Genomic DNA, 19,564 nt, shown 5'->3' with positions numbered 1-19,564 from the left:
GCATAGAATAAACATTTACACCTCTTTATGTTAAAGGATAATGTACAGCTTTCCCCTTGACCAAATAAAGGAATTTCATATTTTACTAAAGTAATACGTTTGGTACTATATCGCACAGTCCAAAAGTCTCTAAAATACCTTAAAATTATAAGCAGTTTAAAAGCCAATTAATTTTTTTGCCTTTTCTCGTTTTTTTTTGTAAATTTGACAGGTAAAAAGCTTTTAAAGCACACAGCAAATACAGTTCAGTGGTTTCATTGTTAACCCTTTGTACACGCAGCAAAGAAGCCCTTTTTATTTTTTAATTCTTTGGCAGGGAAGGTGTTAAGAAGCCTAGAGTATCCAATCTCTGGGAGCGTCTTACACACACACACACACACACACACCAATGTTCCAATAAATTGTTTCACAAACAGACGTCCAGAGAGCAGCCGCATATAAAGCCAGCACACCTCCCTGGAACAAAGGCGGCATTCATGCAGGTTGTTCTCCCTGGCACTCCGTGGGGAATTGGTACGCTGACGTAATGCTGGCAGCCACACTACAGGCACCAACCTTGTTTTACTTGCAGTAAGTTATTAAAGAGCATGAAGAAAAAAAAAATCATTGGAATCACTTAATAATCGCACCGCTCTTTGTGCCGAAGGTCAGGAGAATGTGGCAGTATCGGGTTTGTGGTTAAACGCTGGATGAGACATATTGAGATTTCATTTATTTAACCCTTTGCAGGGCTACAAAGCACTGCTCAACAGCAACAAAAGGAAGCTAAATGGTTAACGTGGCTAGGTTGATACGGTGTTTATTCATATATCCAAGAAGCAGCTTTTAAAATTTTACAGTAGATGTAAAAATTTAAAGCTACTTTTACCAGGGAAAAAAATGAAAATCTACAAAAAAAATGTGAAAAACTCAACAAAGAAGCCTTATTCTCAGCTGATGAACGCCAATATTTAACAGCCCTGAAATGTGCATTTTGCATATGCACCTCTAGTTACAGGAGAAGCAATTTAGGCAACCCACCAACAGGCTAGCCGAGAGGTTTTCACCTCCTCATAAATCTACATCAACGTACACAAACACGTATTAGATCATACTATAAATACATTTTTTATTCTATGTATGGGAGACAAACCTAAACACGGGAAGGAAAACCTATTTTATCAATTAGCCCCAAGGAATAAACCCTGATTTTTCCTGCCGTAACCTAGCAAGCAGAACATGATTTTAAGTAATACATTTTTATTTGGGGGAAAAAAAATTAAATACTCAACTGACAAAGGACTGAACCACAAATCCAGTGTTTTCATTGAACCCGAGTCACTGGTTTTATCTGAATGGACATTCATTAGCATTTGGTACACTGGTGGAGTTATGCACTGGAACTACAACAGATTCCAAACTCTGGTTTATTACCCCAATATCTATTGTTATTGCTTTTACGGAACAGCATTGCATCTTGTTTCTCCGGGGACTAAATGTATGCTGCTTTCCATTAACGAGCGGCATGTCAGCAGACACTACTAATGAGGCAGGCAATCTTCTCAAATCCCCAAAAAACAGAAAGAGGTTAAACGAGGGGGCGAGTTAAGCAATCCAACTGGGATGTGTCCTCTACGTACAGATTTGGAGTATAATGCAAGGATGGTGGCAGTGGAGACAGCTGCAGGACCTCCAGCAACACGACCAAGGACCCAGCCATTAGGACAATTCGTACTATTGCTTCACGGCTTCTCTTCTTTCAAAGTCTTCTAGAAAAGACCCCGTCCAATTATTTATAGACTAAGGACTTACTATGCCTTTCCTTACAAACATCACAATAAAGAGTTGCTATTATGAAAATAAAAAACAACGCTTTCCTTGGTAGGTCCCATCTCAACAATCAGCAGATCTTGACCATCAGATAAGAAGAAACCACAATAACATGGTAATGCCAAGATAGAATTTAAAGGAACTTAAGAAAATATGAAGCCAGCCCCATTACAGACTAGTTTATTCGCTAACCTATGATTTTGTATGTGAGATGAGATGAGGTTTAACATTTCTTCTCACCAGCCACGTGATGCAGGGCTTTGACTTCTCATAAGGCATTCCTAGACAAACTTGTGGCTGACCCATCATAGTACGTTCTTACTGAATAAGCTACAGAGTGTTCCTCCACACATTTAGAGCAAATCTAGAATGACAACATGGGAACAAGTGCTGGGATACTGGGACAGGGAAGCCAATACATAAAATAATGATCACATACGAATCATCATGTGGGGGCAAACTATAATCTGTAATCAGTTCTGTTACCATGAGGTACAGGTTGTCCTTTCGCCAAAACACTCACATTGTAAAGGAATGAATAGGTATCAGTGTCCCTTTAATGAAGATCACTGTTTCACACATTGACGGAATTTTCACCGCAATAGTGTTTCCACAGACTTGCAAACAAATGGTCAATAAATACTGTAACATTTTGCAAAGTATCATTAAATTAAATTCTTCAAAGCTGGGGCTTCTAAACAACTGTTTCTCATCCACAAGAAAAGGCACAACCACATTTCCCTAGTCTTTTTAGTGGATTAATTGGTGTTTTCAATTAGTAATTGGTATTCTTCCCATTATTATTATTAATTATTATTTTCTTGGGTGCCAAGGAGCCATTCACTTATATATTTCAACCCAAAAATACAGAATATGTATCTATTTTTTTAGGGCAGGATGGTGTATTATGCCTATATAGTACACAATTCTTCATGTTATCTGGACTTCCAATCGACTTAATCTATAGAGCAACAACAAAAACAAACGTTCCATCAAACTAAGGCAGTTCATGTTTTTTGTTACAAAGATTGACCTTAACAGATGCTGTTCCACTCAGACAAACCACTAACTATAGTATATAGTATATTAAGTAAATAAACCTTATCAGATGCTATTTTCTACCTTTTATATAAAGTTTAACAGCACAAAGCAAGCATAGAAATGTTTAAAAAGCTTTTCGGTTGTTCTGGCCACAGAGACTTTTGTACATGATTGAATTTATTTCTGGACATGGTTTGGGCATTGAACAGACCCAGGAATGGGTCTAACACTATATTTAGTTCTAAAAATATTAAATAAAGCCGAGTACGTGGGACAGAACCTTTAATACTTCAATGTTGTCCCTATAGGAGCTGCAGAGCCTTGCACGGTTACGGTTTATATCTCTGGTGGTCTTGGGGTTACATTTTAACCTTGCATTTGTATATGGCATGACATGGTATCATTGTTCTGTCTAGTCCCTGCAAAAAATTCATTCAGCAGAACACAGTTTTAGTGATTCCTTAATAAATAAATAAATAAATAAAAAGTTCTAAATGCAAATGTCCTACATTCCTCCCTGCTGGAGAATGCTGGGATATAAGCCTTAACTCAGTCTGGCTTGAAATCTATGCTCCCTTTCATTTTTCCTTTAGAACATTTTGTGGGAAGTTGACTTTGTTAAAAAGGAGGGAAAAAAAAGGAGAGAAAAAAAGTGATGGAGACTGGTTTCTGCACATGATCCCAGTATAATTGGAACCTTACAGCCCTCCCACAACCCTCTCTCTGCCTCCTATGGGAGCCGCCACAATGTTATTACAAGTCTTAGATTCCTGATTTTCCTTCACTTGCCGAGATTAGGGTTTCAGAACTCCACAGCAGGATTTCATTTCTTTTGCCCTAGATGCACAACGGGCATGGGGGCCAGGAAAGGAAATCTTACCAGGGCCAAGCTGGGGCACAGGAGAGACACCACACATCGACCTGAACCTCACAACCTCACGTAAAGCAACTAATGAGATCCCGGTGACCTCACAATTTACCGGTATGGGGGTTCATTTCATTCTTGGAGCACAGGATTTTTTCAGTCCCATCTGAACACTGACCGTAACCCCACAGGACTCCAAGCACAGTGAATTACAATAAGTCCAGGCTTCTCTGCTCCCAGTGCACAATGCCCCATTGCATGATGCGCTTAGATACTTTAAACCAAAATACCAGGATTTCTAAATACCACAGTCTACACAAAGTCTATCGTTTCTGAATTATTACCATGTGGTTTTAATGAGTCAATGAAGTGGCTTAACACTGCAAGCACAAGTTGGTTAGCTTTAAAGTAATATTACGTCTGAAAAAACGTGTAGTCCCTCTCCTGAAATGTTGCTAAAGTAAACGTGCAGAAAAGCCCTGCAAAGCACCTCAACCTCACATCTCATACTTGTTGTGAGATCGCACTGCCGACTTAATTGATAAAGCCCTAAATAAATCACATTAAAACAGTCTCAGATGGTGTGTTAAAGCTTTCCAATCCAGCAAGTAGTAAAACTTAACCCTTTAACAAGTAGCATGTCCTTTTGATAACACACTAGTCGAGGAGAGTGGGGCGCTGCCCAGCTCTGCAGAGTCTTGTCCCAAATCCCAACCCACCTAACCAAACCTGATGTATGTCAACAACCTCTCCCCAGCCTCCGAGACAAGTCAGGGCAGGACAAGCAACGTTCAGATGGAAGAACTAGTATTTGTAGTATTCTCCTGGAGCATGGGCTTGGAAAAAACTTCTTCCCCTTGAAACTAACCTGCCGAGCACTACTCTGGTGGTTCCCTTTCTATAGAAAAATAGGACCTGGGGATATATTCCCCCCCCCCCCAGTGGCTCATATACTCATATATCAGTGATTATTCCCATGTATAATACCTGAAACAGTTCTCAGAAAGTGTGGACTCACAGCCAGGCCAGCTCTCATTTATGATACGACAACACACAGTACTTATCATTTGGATATAACCCATAGTATTTATCATAGTACTTTCTCATAAATACAATCCTGAAATGACAAATGCTAAGGACACTTTACTTCAAGGTGAAATATATAGTTTTCCACATAACCCTGGCATAGTTTTCTAGTTAATATAAAAGAATTGTCTTCATAGTATTATCCAGAAAACCTGGTCAGTATCCAGCACGTTAGTATTAGACATGAAACTAAAGCGTGAAACCACCAAGAAGCCAATAAGATGAAAAGACAACATTCACAAAAAAAAAAGAACACATTGAGAAGAAACTCGTGACAGACCCCAGTCCGCTATAAACTGGAATTATAGCTAAAAATGTTCTTGTTCAATAAAAACACTTAGATTAACAACTAAGTGTGATACTTATCCCATACTGGCAAGGCGGTTCAGCAGTACAATTTGAGAACATAAGTTATTGCCAACCTTGATCAACGCTGCGTTTGACTAAATGAACATGTCCATTGACTTATACATGGTCAGATATAGGAAGTGAAAATACAAAGGTTCTACAGCGTGTTGTGCTCATCTTCCATATTACCACTAAACCAAAAGAATTTATTAAAAAATGTAAGTCGGGGCGTGGCTGACCTGGCGGGGAAGATGGCCGCATAATCCTGTAGCTCCGTGCCACCCGCTCTCTAAACTTGGCAAAAGCACCTTTTTCCGCCGGCGATGGGCAGGACCAAGAGGGTACCTGCGGACCCGGCAACTCCGGGACCCAGTGCCAGACCTCAGCCTCCGTCTGTGAGGGAGTTTTTCCATACTCCGGCTCTCTTACAGTCCCAGGCCGCTGAATCCAACATGGCGCCGACCCCTGCGGGCCTCCGGGATGAGGAGGATGATCCTCCGCATCTCCGCCCGGATGCCTCTCCGGACCCTACTCCAACGGACTGGCGGCGCATCTTTTCTTCCCTCCCCACGAAGGACGACTTCAGCCTCCTTGTCTCAGAGGTGAAGCAGACGGTCCGCACGGAGGTTACGGCCTTGCGCACTGATATGGCGCGCCTAGACACGCGGCTCACGGCTACCGAAGCCAGGGCGCGGGAGGTGGATCACCGTCTTACTCACCTTGATCGCCTTTACTCCACGAAGTTGGCCGATTTATTCTACCGCCTGGAGGATCTCGACAACCGTGGCCGCAGATCGAACATTCGGGTGCGCGGTTTGCCGGAGGGTGGACGCCTAGAGGACCTCCATGGCCTACTGAATAGGCTATTTTCGATGATCCTCGGTCTCCCTGTGGACCCCGGTGGGAAACCCATTAAACTTGATCGCGCACACAGAGCCCTGAGATCCGTCGGTGGCCCGGGTGACCCTCCCAGAGACGTCATCTGCTGCCTCCACAACTATGCGGAGAAGGAGGACATCATGCTGAAAGCACGCTCCCACAGATCCTGGGACTTCGAGGGCCATCAGGTCTCCCTGTACCATGACCTGTCCCGCTATACTTTACAAGCAAGGCGTGCCTTGCGGCCGCTTACCACATCGCTCCAGGGCCTTAACATCGCATATAGATGGGGCCACCCCTTTGCCCTGACTGCGCGACGAGGCACCGTTACTGCCACGATCCGATCCCCGGCTGATGTACCATCTTTCCTACAGGACCTGGATCTCCCCGAGATTGCCGTGGCCGACTGGCTCAGCGACAGCGCCGGACCCTTTGGACCGCGCCGGCAGCGACACCGACCCCCACGGCCCGTGGGAGTTCGTCCCCACGCGCCCCGGAGAGCCGCCGAGGAGGACGTCCCTGCTCGCCCCTTGGAGGGGTGAACGTTCCTTTTGGCCCGCGCCTCGTTTGCTGCTTTTTGCGTTCGTCTGACTTTTCCCGAACTACTGTACCGCCGGGACTCAGGGAGATTTGGACGTTCTCCTTCGTACGACGCTTGGGGTTCACGTAAGATGCTCGTTTCTGTTTCTTTATTTTTGTGTTTTGTTTTTTTTTTTTTTTTTTTTTTTTTTATCGTTTGCGCCGCTACTGGGCCCTATTGCTGCCCACTTGTTTGCTTACACGCGGTCTCTATGCCATACGCCGCATGCCTATGCGCGGCAGTGCCGTTAGTCTTTTTGGTCCTACGAGGGCGGTTTCGAGTGATCGGCGCTTCCCACCGCCTTGTTCCACTAGACCTACACCACACATGCACTTACATACATTCTGATACATCTTGGTGGGGTGTTTTTCCCTTTTTTTTTTTTTTTTTTTTTTTTTTTTTCTCTCGCTCACTGTGTTCCCCCTGCGTTGGGGTTGCTCATTACTCTGTGACCCTTATGTCTGCTGCTCCTTGCCTTATTGTTGGCCAATTATACCTGCCTGCCTGTTACTTTACGTGGTGCTCACCTTTTGTTTTGTTACGCTTGAGCGGGTGGTCGGTGTTGTTGTTATTTCGCCGTATCCAGACACCTCCTGACGTTTGGTTTCGTTTCACGGCGGTTTTCGATTCTCGTATTCTCCTCCGCCTGCACGCCTCTGGCCCCTACGGGACTTGGTGTCTTACCCCATCTACCGGGGATCCCGCACTCTCTGTTTGGAGTGCGGAATTGCCTCCGGCGATTGACACTCTTCCCCTTCCTACCTGACTACCTCTCCTCTCCCTCCCCCGAGTACCCTTCCCCGTGTCTCCCCTAGGTTTTTTCCCTTTTCCGCCTCTCTCGCCCGCTCTCAGTTCCTCATGGCGGCTTACCAGGCCTCTCCACTCACGTTTTATTCCGCCAACGCTAAGGGCCTTAACTTGCCGGAAAAACGCTCTCGAGCTCTCCGGGAATTTAAGCACCACAGGGCCTCCGTGGTGCTGTTGCAGGAGACCCACTTTAAAGTAGGGCAGGCCCCCATTCTCAGAGATGCTTCATATCCACTGGGTTTCTTTAGCAATAACCCGGAGGCCAAATCCAAGGGTACGGCTGTTCTCATAGCCCGCTCGGTCCCCTTTTTAGTTACGGATACTTTACTTGATAGCTCTGGTCGTTTTACGTTTGTTAAGGGTACTATCGCAGGGATCACGTACACCTTTGCCAGCATATACCTTCCTAATACTGGCCAGGATGTGGCCCTGCGCTCTATTGCCTCCTCCCTTTCCGATTTCCAGGAGGGTATCCTAGTTGTAGGGGGCGATCTGAACGCCCCTTTGCACCCTTTGACGGACACGTCGACCGGCACGAGTAGCTTACCTGACAACCGGCTTCGCTCCATTCGGGGTACCCTGTCGCGGCTCCTTCTAATCGACTGCTGGCGTTCCTTGTACCCTACGACTCGTGACTATACGTTTTTCTCACCGCCTCACAATCGCTACTCTAGACTTGACTATTTATTCCTCTCCCAGCCCCACTTGGACTTACTGCAGACCGCAACTATTCTGCCAATGACCTGGTCGGACCACTCCCCGGTGCTTATGACTATGTCGTCCCCGCTGTATCGGGCCAGGGAGTGGACATGGAGACTGAACGACTCCTTTTTGACTGACGAGACGCTGGTCGGCCGTATCGAGACGGAGCTAGGCACTTATTTTCTGGACAACGACAAACGGGAGACGTCCCCTCTGGTGTTGTGGGAGGCCCACAAGTGTGTGATCCGGGGTTTTCTCATCCGAGTGGGTGCTGAGAGGAAGAGGGCGCGTTCGCAGGAAATCTCCCAATTAACATCGCAGATAATGCACCTTGAAACTCTACATAAACTCTCTCTCTCGTCTGACTCTTACCGTGCCTTACTGGCTGCGCGGGGTCGACTTTCTGATATCCTTAACTCTCGCTTTCGGCGGGCTGCTTGCTACAATCAACGTTTCTTTCATGAGCATGGCAATAAATGTGGCAAATTGCTGGCCAGGGTGTTGCACCCCCTCCACCGCGGATCGCACGTTCATAAGATCAAGACTGCGAGTGGCCGGGTCTCCCCTTTCCCGGCTCAGATTACTGAGGCCTTCCATTCCTATTATACATCGCTGTACGATATAGGTACCCCTGACCCCCGGGGCTCCCAATCGGGTGCACAAGATCGCTTACACCAATATCTTACCAGACACGTTCGCCGCAAACTCACCCCTGACCAGGCCTCGTCTTTGGAGGACCCCTTCTCCGAGGATGAGCTGTCCTTCGCGCTGAAGTCTAGCCAGCGGGGCAGGTGTCCGGGCCCGGACGGCCTGCCCCTTGGATATTATAGAACGTTCTCGACAAAGCTGTTCCCCTATTTTGTACGGGCTCTCAATTCTCTTCGGGAGGGTCTCCGCTTACCGCCTCAGGCATTGGAGGCGATAATCACGGTGATCCCTAAGGAGGGAAAGGACCCGAGTCTGTGCAACAGCTATCGACCAATTTCGTTGCTTAATGCCGATCTCAAGCTTTTCGCTAAAATGATGGCCCTTCGGCTGAGTCGATTCCTCCCTCACCTGGTGCACTCCGACCAGGCGGGGTTTGTCCCCCGCCGGGAAGCTCGTGATAACACTGTTAAACTTCTCAACGTCGTCCATAGGGCTAAGAAAGAGGCACGCCAGATAATGCTTTTGTCCACTGATGCTGAGAAGGCGTTTGACAGGGTGAACTGGCCCTTCTTACGAGCTACTCTGGAACGCCAGGGGTTGGGTCCTTCGATGTTGATGTGGATTGACGCTTTGTATTCGTCTCCCACTGCACGTGTCCGAGTTAATGGCGTCTTGTCGAGGCCTGTGACGATACGGAACGGCACCAGGCAGGGCTGCCCCCTCTCGCCGATCCTCTTTGTACTGTCCCTCGAGCCCTTCTTGGAGGCCATTAGGTCCAATGTGGACATACAGGGTTTTTGCGCTGGGGAGGTGCACCATAAGGTGGCGGCCTATGCGGATGACCTCCTTTTCGTAATTTCCAACCCTAGCGTTACATTACCGAACATTTTGCTCGAATTTAAGCTGTATGGTGATCTCTCCAACCTTAAGATTAACTATTCCAAGTCCGAGATTCTCAATATCTCCATCCCGCCCGTGCAGACCCCAGCGCTCCGTTCCAGTTTTCCCTTCAAGTGGTGCTCCAACCAGATGCGCTACTTGGGGGTCTGGTTGACCGACGACCCGTCCCGGGTCTACCAAGCTAATTTCGCCCCTCTACTCACCGCCCTGTCCACTGACCTCTGTAAGTGGTCTCCCCTTTACCTCTCCTGGATGGGCCGGGTGAATGCGGTTAAAATGAATCTGCTCCCCAGGGTGTTGTATCTGTTCCAGACCCTGCCGATCCGTGTACCGAGGGTTTTTTTTGCTCACCTTCGCTCGCTCATCACCAAATTTATTTGGGGCCATAGGAGTCCTCGACAGAAATTCTCACAGCTTACACGTCCCAAGGATCGGGGCGGACTGGCTCTCCCCGATTTTTGGAAATACTACCAGGCGGTCCACTTGTTGCGCATAATTGAATGGAATGTTGAGGGCCCTCACGCAAAACCCTGGGTCGCGCTGGAGCTCGGGGAGTCCAGGGGGCGAGTACTCCATGCTCTGTGGGGCCCCAGGATTGGCTGTGGTGTGGAGCGGCACCCCTTCGTTTCCGCTAGTTTGGCGGTGTGGAGATGTTCTGGGCGTCGGGCCCGGCTCTCCACGTCGCCTTCCCCCATGCTTTCCCTCTGGCGGAATCCTGACTTTGCGCCGGGTCGGGATCGGGCGCGCCTGGAATTCCTGGGCGCCCCTCTCCCTGTCCGCCTACATGCGCTCCTTGGGGAGATGGGGGTTCTGCCCCTAACGGCCCTTTCCGCTTCTGCTCCGCCCCCCTGGCGGGACCGCTTCACGTACCACCAGATCGCCCATTATGTTGCCACTCTCCCCAACCAGCATTCTCTATACCGGGACCTCACGCCCTTTGAGCGCTTGTGTGCCCGTGATCACTCGCCAGAGAGGGCCATCTCTTTGCTTTACGCTATGCTGCTGACTGCTTCTTCTGCCTCCAGACCCTCCTTCTGTTCGACTTGGGAATCCTCTTGTTCGACTCAACTCTCTGACGCGGACTGGACTAAGATTTTTACCCTCACGCATAAGAGCTCTGGGGCGACTAGGTATCAGGAGACGAACTATAAGATCCTTTCTTTGTGGTATCGTACGCCGCAGAGGCTTCATGTTATGTTCCCTAACGTTTCGGATTTTTGTTGGAGGTGCGGTGGTGCGGTGGGCACCATGCTCCACATTTGGTGGGACTGCCCGGTGATCCAGGTGTTTTGGAAGGGGATTTATGCAGTGCTTGTGGAGCTCACTGATTCCCCTCCACCCTTCCAAGCGTTGTCCCTACTCCTGCACCATACCCAGCTGTCTATTTCGCAGTACAAGCGGTCTGTTGTTAGGCACCTGCTCGACGCTGCCAGGCACTTGATACCCTTATGTTGGAGGGATGTTCGCCCCCCCACGTTGGAGGCATGGATGTCTCGAGTTGAGGAGATCCGTGTAATTGAGGACCTCTCCGCCTCCTCCGTTGAACTCAGGGAGGCTTATACGGCTACCTGGTTTTATTGGCTCTCGTACGTGCGCGGCCGCCTTCCTTAATTGTTTTTGTGCCTGTACACCGCTTATCGGCTATTTTGTGTCTCCTTTATGTATGACCTTTTGCGGTTTTTGATTGTCATGTCTTGTACATGCATACTGTTACTGGTGCTGCCCTCCTCCCTTCCCCCTTCCCCTCTTTCCTTCTGTATCCCCCCTCCCCCCCCCCCCGTTTTTCAACCAAAACCAATAAAATTTGATTTGGAAAAAAAAAAAAAAAAAAAAAAAAAAAAAAAAAAATGTAAGTCAGTGGGAATTCCTGAAAAAAGTACTCTTTTTCACAGAAAATTCCGTCACAATTGGCAAAACGTTCAAAACAATTCTAATTTGGAGTTTTTATTTAGACATTCCTCAAAGGAAATTCACGATTCTCATATAAGCAAAAAGCTATTTTTATAGTGTCCTATTTGACATGTTCTGTTTTGGGCTAATGGCTAATCCTTATTTACGGTACAAGCTCTTGTTTGCATCTAATCTGTTGTACAGCTATATTTTTTTTTTTTTTAAAGCGTCATTAATATTTGTTGTTCTAGTGTCCCCCTAGTGTTGTACAATCATCAATACAAACTTTAAAGAAGAAAGTTGCATAAATTAAAAGCGACACTTCTGCTTTTTACTAAAAAAACAAAAACACACAAAAGTGACCATTTGGGGATGTTCTACAAGCAATACCATGTAAATCAGCAAATCTTTTGTAATGAGCATACCTCTGGATAGCATTAGTGAACTCCAGAAGACCCATTAATTGTGTGTGAAAAAAACAGGGGTGTAGTACCCAGCTTAGCCCCTGCCAGCACATGGCAAGACCCTCTGGCAGCAAAGGCAACAATTACGTTGCTGGAGACTTTTTCGGAATTTTCCTCCTCGGCTCCTGGCCGCCCTCTCTGTGAGTTTGTCACAAATTTGAAAAGTCATAGAAGAAACTGGTAATGGGGGATCCTGACATAAGTACTTGGCACTCAATATTGGAATGCCGTCCCAGCTTTGAGGGGGAGAGGTCCAGATTTCACTTCGTGGCATGAAGAGGGCTGTTCCGAGACATCCGAATGCCCTCCCAACCTGAATCAGCAAATTAGACTATTGTGGATTTATTTCCACTCGTATTCTTTTTTATTATCACACTAAGTCTCAGTTCCTTGTTCAGAAAAGCAGCCTTCAAAAATACCTGTTCTAGAGAGCAACTAACTTGATGCTTCATCATATGGTTAACCAAGTATCAGAGAAAAGCTGAAGTCTCCCTTTACATATCTTTCCAAATTTGTATATTAATTATAAAACATTAGAAGAATGTCACTCACCAATGACATCAAGATGGTAAGTGTGGTTAATGGATCCATGTTCATTTTCCACAATGCAAGTGTAGCTCCCTTTGTCTGAGGGAACAACGCTTTCCATGATCAGGCTCCAGTGCTGGTTTCGGACCTAGCAAAAAAAAGAAAGAAAAAAAAAAGAGAAAAGATTTAAAATGTTATTGCTTGTGTCCGATGTACATCAAACAAAAAACCCACTGGTAACCAGTACTGGTGAGAACAAAATGATGTTTAGGCTACGAACTCATACTCTATAAAACGGACTTCTATGTGAAGGCCCTTGGAAGATGAGAAGCAGGTGAGTGCATGTCTGAGGGTGATGGGATTGGTAAACTTAATCTATTCATTGTCTTCCTTACAGTGAATAGCTTTGTCCCTGGCCTTCAGCTTTCAGACCACACCACTCCCATTTGCCTCAGCCAAGGGCTTAATTCTTGAAGCGGCTATGTTTGCCATGTGTATCGCTAAATCCTCATTGATTAACTTTGGATTAATTATAGAAATACTCTATCAGGCTGCGGAGTCCTCGTCAAACTGGTTTGACAACAACCGTGTCTTAACACACAGACTAAACCCTTATACAGATATAGATGCCTCCTTGCGTAAAATCGTAACTACTTGACTGTTCTTGTTTTCTCATGCTTTCATTGCGCCAAGGAAAGACATTAAAAATCCTCTGTTACTGTTTAGCAGTAAATAATAAAATGCCTGTGTCTAATCAAAAACATATTTTATAGGAGATACATTGAATAGCCGAGGCCCTTTAAGACATAATGAAGTTCTCTGAAAGAGCGCTAAAGAAGTTTGGCCACGAGAGAGCTTACTCTAGTCTTCTGGCAGCGGAATATAAAACAAAGAAAACTTTTGTAACAAATTTAGAAGTAAAAAAAAAAAAAAAATTAAAAAAAGTTATCAGAACCCTAGAAAGGCTTATTTTAGGAGGTGGGCAAAGAGTGGCTAGGACTACAGGCCAAAATGCCATTTGGTTTCTGATGCTACTATGGGAGAACACAATAGATTCTGATGTTCTCATTTCTGCAAATAATCACTAAAACTTGGAATTCTCTTCTATTGGGCTGGAAAATGACATAACAAAAGATTAAGATCCTTGAAAACTGAAAACATACATATGTTACGGTCTGGGTGAAACACACACAGTAACCTCCCGTGGTGGAGAACCGAAGCCCACTTCGCTTCGCTTTAAATTGCCACCAAGTAATTACAAGCTGGAAAGATGTGCGGAAAGCAGGATGTCTGGAGGAATGCAGAGGAGGGGAGACATGGCATGGACTGGGGGAGGGAAAGCCGGTATCTCTTAATGGAGTAAGGAGCCTCCTTTCAGGAACATACAAAGTCCCATTCAGAAGAGACCTCTGCTCCATCAACAGCACATATTGAGAAATCATTTTAAGGTGATGAGAGAAAGTCCTGACTAGAGAATCCAGACTATGCGGTGCTTCAGGATTCCCAAAAGGGTAATTACAAAGAACACGGTGCAAAGCCACTTGGAGTGCTAATGGAACCCGTCACATTTTAATATGATCACTCTGCCTTAGAATACAACAATAACTTAATACCAGGCAGGATGCTATAGGATGCCAAATGTGCTATCGCACTTCTGGAGACCCAAAGGGTTAAAGAGCATTATATGTCTTTTATACTATTTTCCCGTCTCTGGGATGTATTTATTTTAACGTGGCTGAATGCCAAACGACATAAGCTACTTTAAAAGTTTTTTTGGCAACTGCGTGTATGTCTTGTCCTTTCTTGTGCATGTACATACAGGTTTACATGTAGATCCATGTCTCAGTATGCATTTCGTGGCTCCTGTATGTTTGTACTTCTGTACGGCTGCACCTGCAATCACACGACTGAAAAAGTTTCCTCGCCCCTCCCAGAAAACAAATTTACTCCATCCAAGGCAGACAAGTTTAAAATTAACAGAACTCTGTTCCCACATCTGCTGGCCCAGATAAGCTGTTCCCGCCACAGCCCTTTCTACACAGTCAGGTTGAAGAACAAACAGAAAGCCAAGCAAACAGCTTAATCACCGAGAATTGCCCGAGTACACAGCGCTGATTGTGGACAAAACAACCGTTAGTGGAATGAAGGGCAAGCGTCCTGGAATTTTGGAACGGTTTAACCCCTTTGTCGCCCTGAATCAGAATGGAACGCATCTTGGCAGAGAAGGGGTTAAAGTAAATGGCTAAATGGGTCTCAGTGTGTTAATAGATACACCTTTCCAGGTGATAAAGGCAACACAGAGCCATGTAAGAAGTCACTTTAACCAGATCTTTACAATTACGTAACTACAACAGCACAGACATTTTTCCTCCTTTGTCCAGAACTTTTCCTGCCTTGCTGGCTCTCTTAACCCTTTCAGTGCCAGATAATTTTCTGTTGGGGTTAGAGGAGTGTTATACATTCCTCTAGCAAAGGAGTGGTAGTCATACCGTATGCCTCCGCACTAGTAGTGACTCAAGGGATCACGTCGAGTGACGTTCTGAAGACACGGGCCGCTTAGCGCTGGACATGGGTTAGTCTCTCGCACTCATTCAGTTGCAAAAATAATGTTATTTTACAGGTTGCAATAAAGAAAGTTGATTTTTTATAGGCAAGTTGACGTGTTCCTTGGAAGTGGGTGCGTGCTGCTACACACTTTCACTGTGCTTCCGGATGTGGGTCCCTTCCATCGCGCCTGAGTAACTCCGGATACTTTGTTATGGAGGTTAACAAGTCAACTAATGAATGTTACCATCCGAGGTCTGAGAACCTCTCTCTGTGTTCTTTTGATACATTGTTATGCAGCCCTTTAGTCCCCTGGCATGCTGTTTGCACGGCTGGGCAGTGCAAGTGGATTTATCCCAAGTGACCTCTCAATCTTAGATTAGCCAGTAGCTCTGGAATGCAATATTATTATGGCATATTAGTAAAGATTGCTCAAGTTCTTAATCATCTGCACTCTTGGTGATCTTGTTGCTGCCTGAAACAGACTTTGTTTTTGTGGTTGGATTTTTCCCCAGTGAGCTTCACTATCTAATTGGGTAAAAGTAATACATTTTGTTATGCTCATGTTCCATGAGATAACCTATTGTGCATATCTTGGCACTATAGTTATTGACTTTAAAACCATATTTGGGATTTATCAAAAATGAGCTTACCTATGGCCCCTTATACAAGTTAAACTGCATGGACACCTCTATATAGCAGCCTCCCCAAAATATTGGAGAGATCATTTAAGTATAATGTAGAAAATTAACTTTAATGCAAAGCTTGAAAAGACTATTCCTGTTGAACGGGCCACTGTATTGGATGCTATAGCATAAGACAAACCTTAATATATTTAAATAACCACTCCACGCTTATAAGGAGGTAATATATCGCCTGTGTCATGTGTGTACACATTTCAATAAAATCATATTTATATATAGTATATGCGCTTGGTAGCTGCTCCAAAAATAAGATCCCTGTTGGATTAAAATGTAAAAAAAAAAAATTTTGATTATACGATACAATTTGCAGGATCATATATGACGTATTGTAATTTCACATACATTTGATAAAAAATAAAAATTTATTAAAAATACTATTATGAATCCATTTTTTTAAATGTTAATAAAAGGCAGAAATATATTTCTCAAAGCTGGAAAAATAATAATGAAATGGCACTGTGGCTTTTAGAGAATGCGGTTCCAATTAAACATATCATGTTTTGAAGCTTGAAAGATAGGGAAATATGAACAAAACGTTCACACTGATCTATTCTACTCAACACTAATTGGGGAGTCGGATATAAGCCTAGTAATACTTATTTTACAGGCACTTTGATGCAACCCAGAGGGTAATGGTATCTTCACAGAGCAGCCTCTCTAAAGACAAAGTGTAGATGCCTCCATTACCAGAACAATACAAATCTCCAGACGTTGGGAAGCCTCCAATAATCAAACTATGTAATAAGGCAAGAAAAGTATTATTTTTTCTAGATCATATTCCTCAGCACTGCATATAACAAGTAGTGCATCACATAACATTTTGGATTTACGGAAACAAGGGTCCTGCTCAATCTAGACATCTGAAGTTGAATGCTCTAGATAAATTCACAAAGGCATTCACTGAGTCTGTAGTGATCTGTAGTGAACTTGCACTTACTAGCTGGTTTCAGAACCTCTTGGGTAGTCTTATTTGCTAAATTTTATGCAGGGTTTCACCAATGGCACCAGGTTAAAAAGAGAGTCAAGATCAACTTTGGAAGCTTTCAGATATTAAAAAAAGAAAAACACTTTTGAAGCAATAGAGAAAAACAGACATAAAAGTAGGAGCGTATGAATAGGTACAAAAACTAGGGCGGAAAGCTAATGTTCATCCTAGTAATTTACACAAGAGAAAACACACGGAGCAGGTGGTGAGCGCACACCCAAGAGCGATTACCTGTCTGCCAAGTGTGTGTAAAAGACAGACAGGCAGGAACCAGAGCATTCGACAAGGAGAACACTTACACACACTGCTATAAAACGCACAGTGAAAACACAGCCACAAGCACCAACACGCAGCCCATTACAATTAGCAAAGCTCTCAGAACAATATGCAGCTTCTTAAAGAGAAAGTACCTTTTTATTACCAAAAAAAACACACTAAAACACAGACTTAAGTAACCCGGCACTGGGCTTGTAACTTGATTGGCGCAAGTCTATAATACACGGCCAGCTGCTCCGGACTAATCACTTCCACCAAGCTCCACCAGGTTACTCAGCATAATATTTATGAATATATATTGAACATATACAGCATTAGCTTGGTCCCCATAAGCCAACTAGTTGTATTCTAAAGGCTCAGAATGGTCTTATCACAGGGGAGCAATGCCTGTGGTGCCCATCCACTTGTTCAGTGGCAGCACTAAAGTACCAATCATCGAGAAAAAGTTCTCCAAGGCTTTAGGTCACTCTGCTCTAGATTACATTGGCCGTCAACTTCCCTCTTTGATAAAGAGAGTGTCTATATAGCCAAGTTGGAGAGTCTCTATCACCGGAGATACTTATCACCATTTAGTGCCCCTCTCCTTCAATGTCTGTAACTCATGATTTATCCTGTGGCAGTACAAGGTCCCAACTACACACCAAGGTCACAGTCGTCTTCTGATATTAGCAAAATCTAGACAGCTTAATAGCTGTATTTTTACGATAACAGGTCTGCACCTGGTGCTTTTATTATCCACAAACAATGTGGCATTATATGGGTATATGGAACATTGAAAGCACGACAATTATTAACAAATATTACTTTAACTATAAGTGACCTTTCATTTACTCAAAGAACACGGACACATTTTTTACACTAAACCTTTTGTGTTTGAGTTGATTTAATGTCAGAAATGTATCACTGCATTTTTTAAACAAATTTGTTTAGTTTTGTTTTTTCTTGGAATTTTATGATCCTTATCTAAATATTGAAAAGGGTAAAACCTGACCACTAGCCAATTGCCTTTTAAATTCTCCTCTTAAAACTCATCTCCATTTCTAGGGTCATTGGAATAAAATTGTCTAAACTCTGGGTTTGTTGATTATGTAGGCTTCACTATTAATTAAAAAAAAGTATTCCCTTGGACCGACATGACTATATTAATTTTCCATTACAGATACATAAAGGGACAGACCACAGATGCAGCTTACTTACCTTGTACCCCCCAATCCGATGCTCCTGCCTAAACTCCTTGCCGTTCTTTAACCATCTCATATGTGGAGTAGGGTTTCCTCCAGCAGGACAGCGTAGTTTCACAGTGTTGGCAGCAGGAACAGCGTGAAGTTTCTTCTCCATCTTCTCTGTGTTTGTCCAGTAAGGAGGTTCTGACATTAGAAAGAGATTTGCTTATAACCACACTTCCATCAAGGCATGGTTAAAAATCTATCTTCATCAATCAAAGGCAAAATAGTAATATAACATTTGCACCCTCAATGTTGTATGCACGCTATGTGCTATTCGGGTAGACGCACACTTACTTATATTGTTGTTATCGTTGGAGAAATCTTCCGCACCATCATTATCATCTTCATCATCACCTGATGAGCTGGCTTCTAAAAATAAATAGATAAAAGTTAAATGAAGTTTCACAAATAGTAGCAATTAAAACCACATATTCCTTTCAGAGAATTTAAAATTAAATATTTGGCTCCAAGTGCGTAGAACTACTTTTTTTTTGCTCTGGACATTAGTCTCTTCAGCGAACGCTGTTGTGCGGTTAGCCTAATCTAGAGTGATGGGAAAGAAGCCACACATTCCTTCTAGATTTAACCTTCTACCATTCTTCAGGCAGCAATATTGGAAAGCCTTGTCTTACACAACCCAAACATCCTAAAAAAAATAAAGAAAAAAACCATGGACAGACTAAACCTAGGAGAGAAGTGGCGGTTCTCCAATAAAGTCTACATGAGCAAAACATTTACATTATTTGTAACAATGTTCTTGAAGACAAATTGAGCCAGTTCATGGTTTGCAGTGCAAAAGATGCTCCAAACCAATAGGATACACATTGGAATGCAAAATAATGAACTCAAGTCACTCACCTGTGACATTCACAAGGAAGAAATGAGTACTGCAGGCATAGAGCCCTGAGTCCCTGGGGGTAGCATCCTTTATCTGTAAGAAGTTTCTGACAATCACCGTTCTATTGTTGGCCTCTAATTTCACCCCATCTTTAGTCCAAGTCACCATCGATGCATCAGAATGAGGACAATGCAGATCGAGTAACTCGCCAGGGAGAACCGTAAAAACATCTAGCTGCGGGATTGGGTATTTTGTCGGAGGTTCTGCAAGGAAGGATAGAAAAGGAAGCAGCAGACAAAGAGAGAGGATACACCACATGTCAGTGAAGCTCCCAAAGCCAGTACACATTCAAAGCACCAAGCATAGTCCTAAGGAGACTGTTAGAGTACCCATAAAGAATACATTGTATGCTTTTCCCCACTGGTGTTAGTGGATGTTATAACC

At 44.2% G+C, this 19,564-nt stretch overlaps 1 protein-coding gene across 1 annotated transcript in view; it reads right to left on the bottom strand.

Annotated features, from left to right (window-relative positions):
* Window positions 1–19,564, bottom strand: part of LOC149298982 (fibroblast growth factor receptor 2-like) — a 36,423-nt gene that overhangs the window by 11,937 nt on the left and 4,922 nt on the right. The window contains exons 2-5 of the mRNA XM_089486958.1: window positions 19,141–19,383; window positions 18,577–18,651; window positions 18,254–18,423; window positions 12,572–12,695 (exon numbers count right to left, since the gene is read on the bottom strand). Of these exons, the coding sequence (XP_089343084.1) occupies window positions 12,572–12,695; window positions 18,254–18,423; window positions 18,577–18,651; window positions 19,141–19,383 (612 nt within the window). The remainder of the gene's footprint in view (window positions 1–12,571; window positions 12,696–18,253; window positions 18,424–18,576; window positions 18,652–19,140; window positions 19,384–19,564) is intronic.

The sequence above is a fragment of the Sceloporus occidentalis genome, unplaced genomic scaffold (genome assembly GCF_023333645.1).
Source record: "Sceloporus occidentalis isolate IW3139 unplaced genomic scaffold, rSceOcc1.0.p SCAF_30, whole genome shotgun sequence".
In the NCBI taxonomy this organism is placed as follows: domain Eukaryota; kingdom Metazoa; phylum Chordata; class Lepidosauria; order Squamata; family Phrynosomatidae; genus Sceloporus; species Sceloporus occidentalis.
Note: the sequence above shows the minus strand (reverse complement) of the source record. Positions and strands in the feature narration are given on the sequence as shown.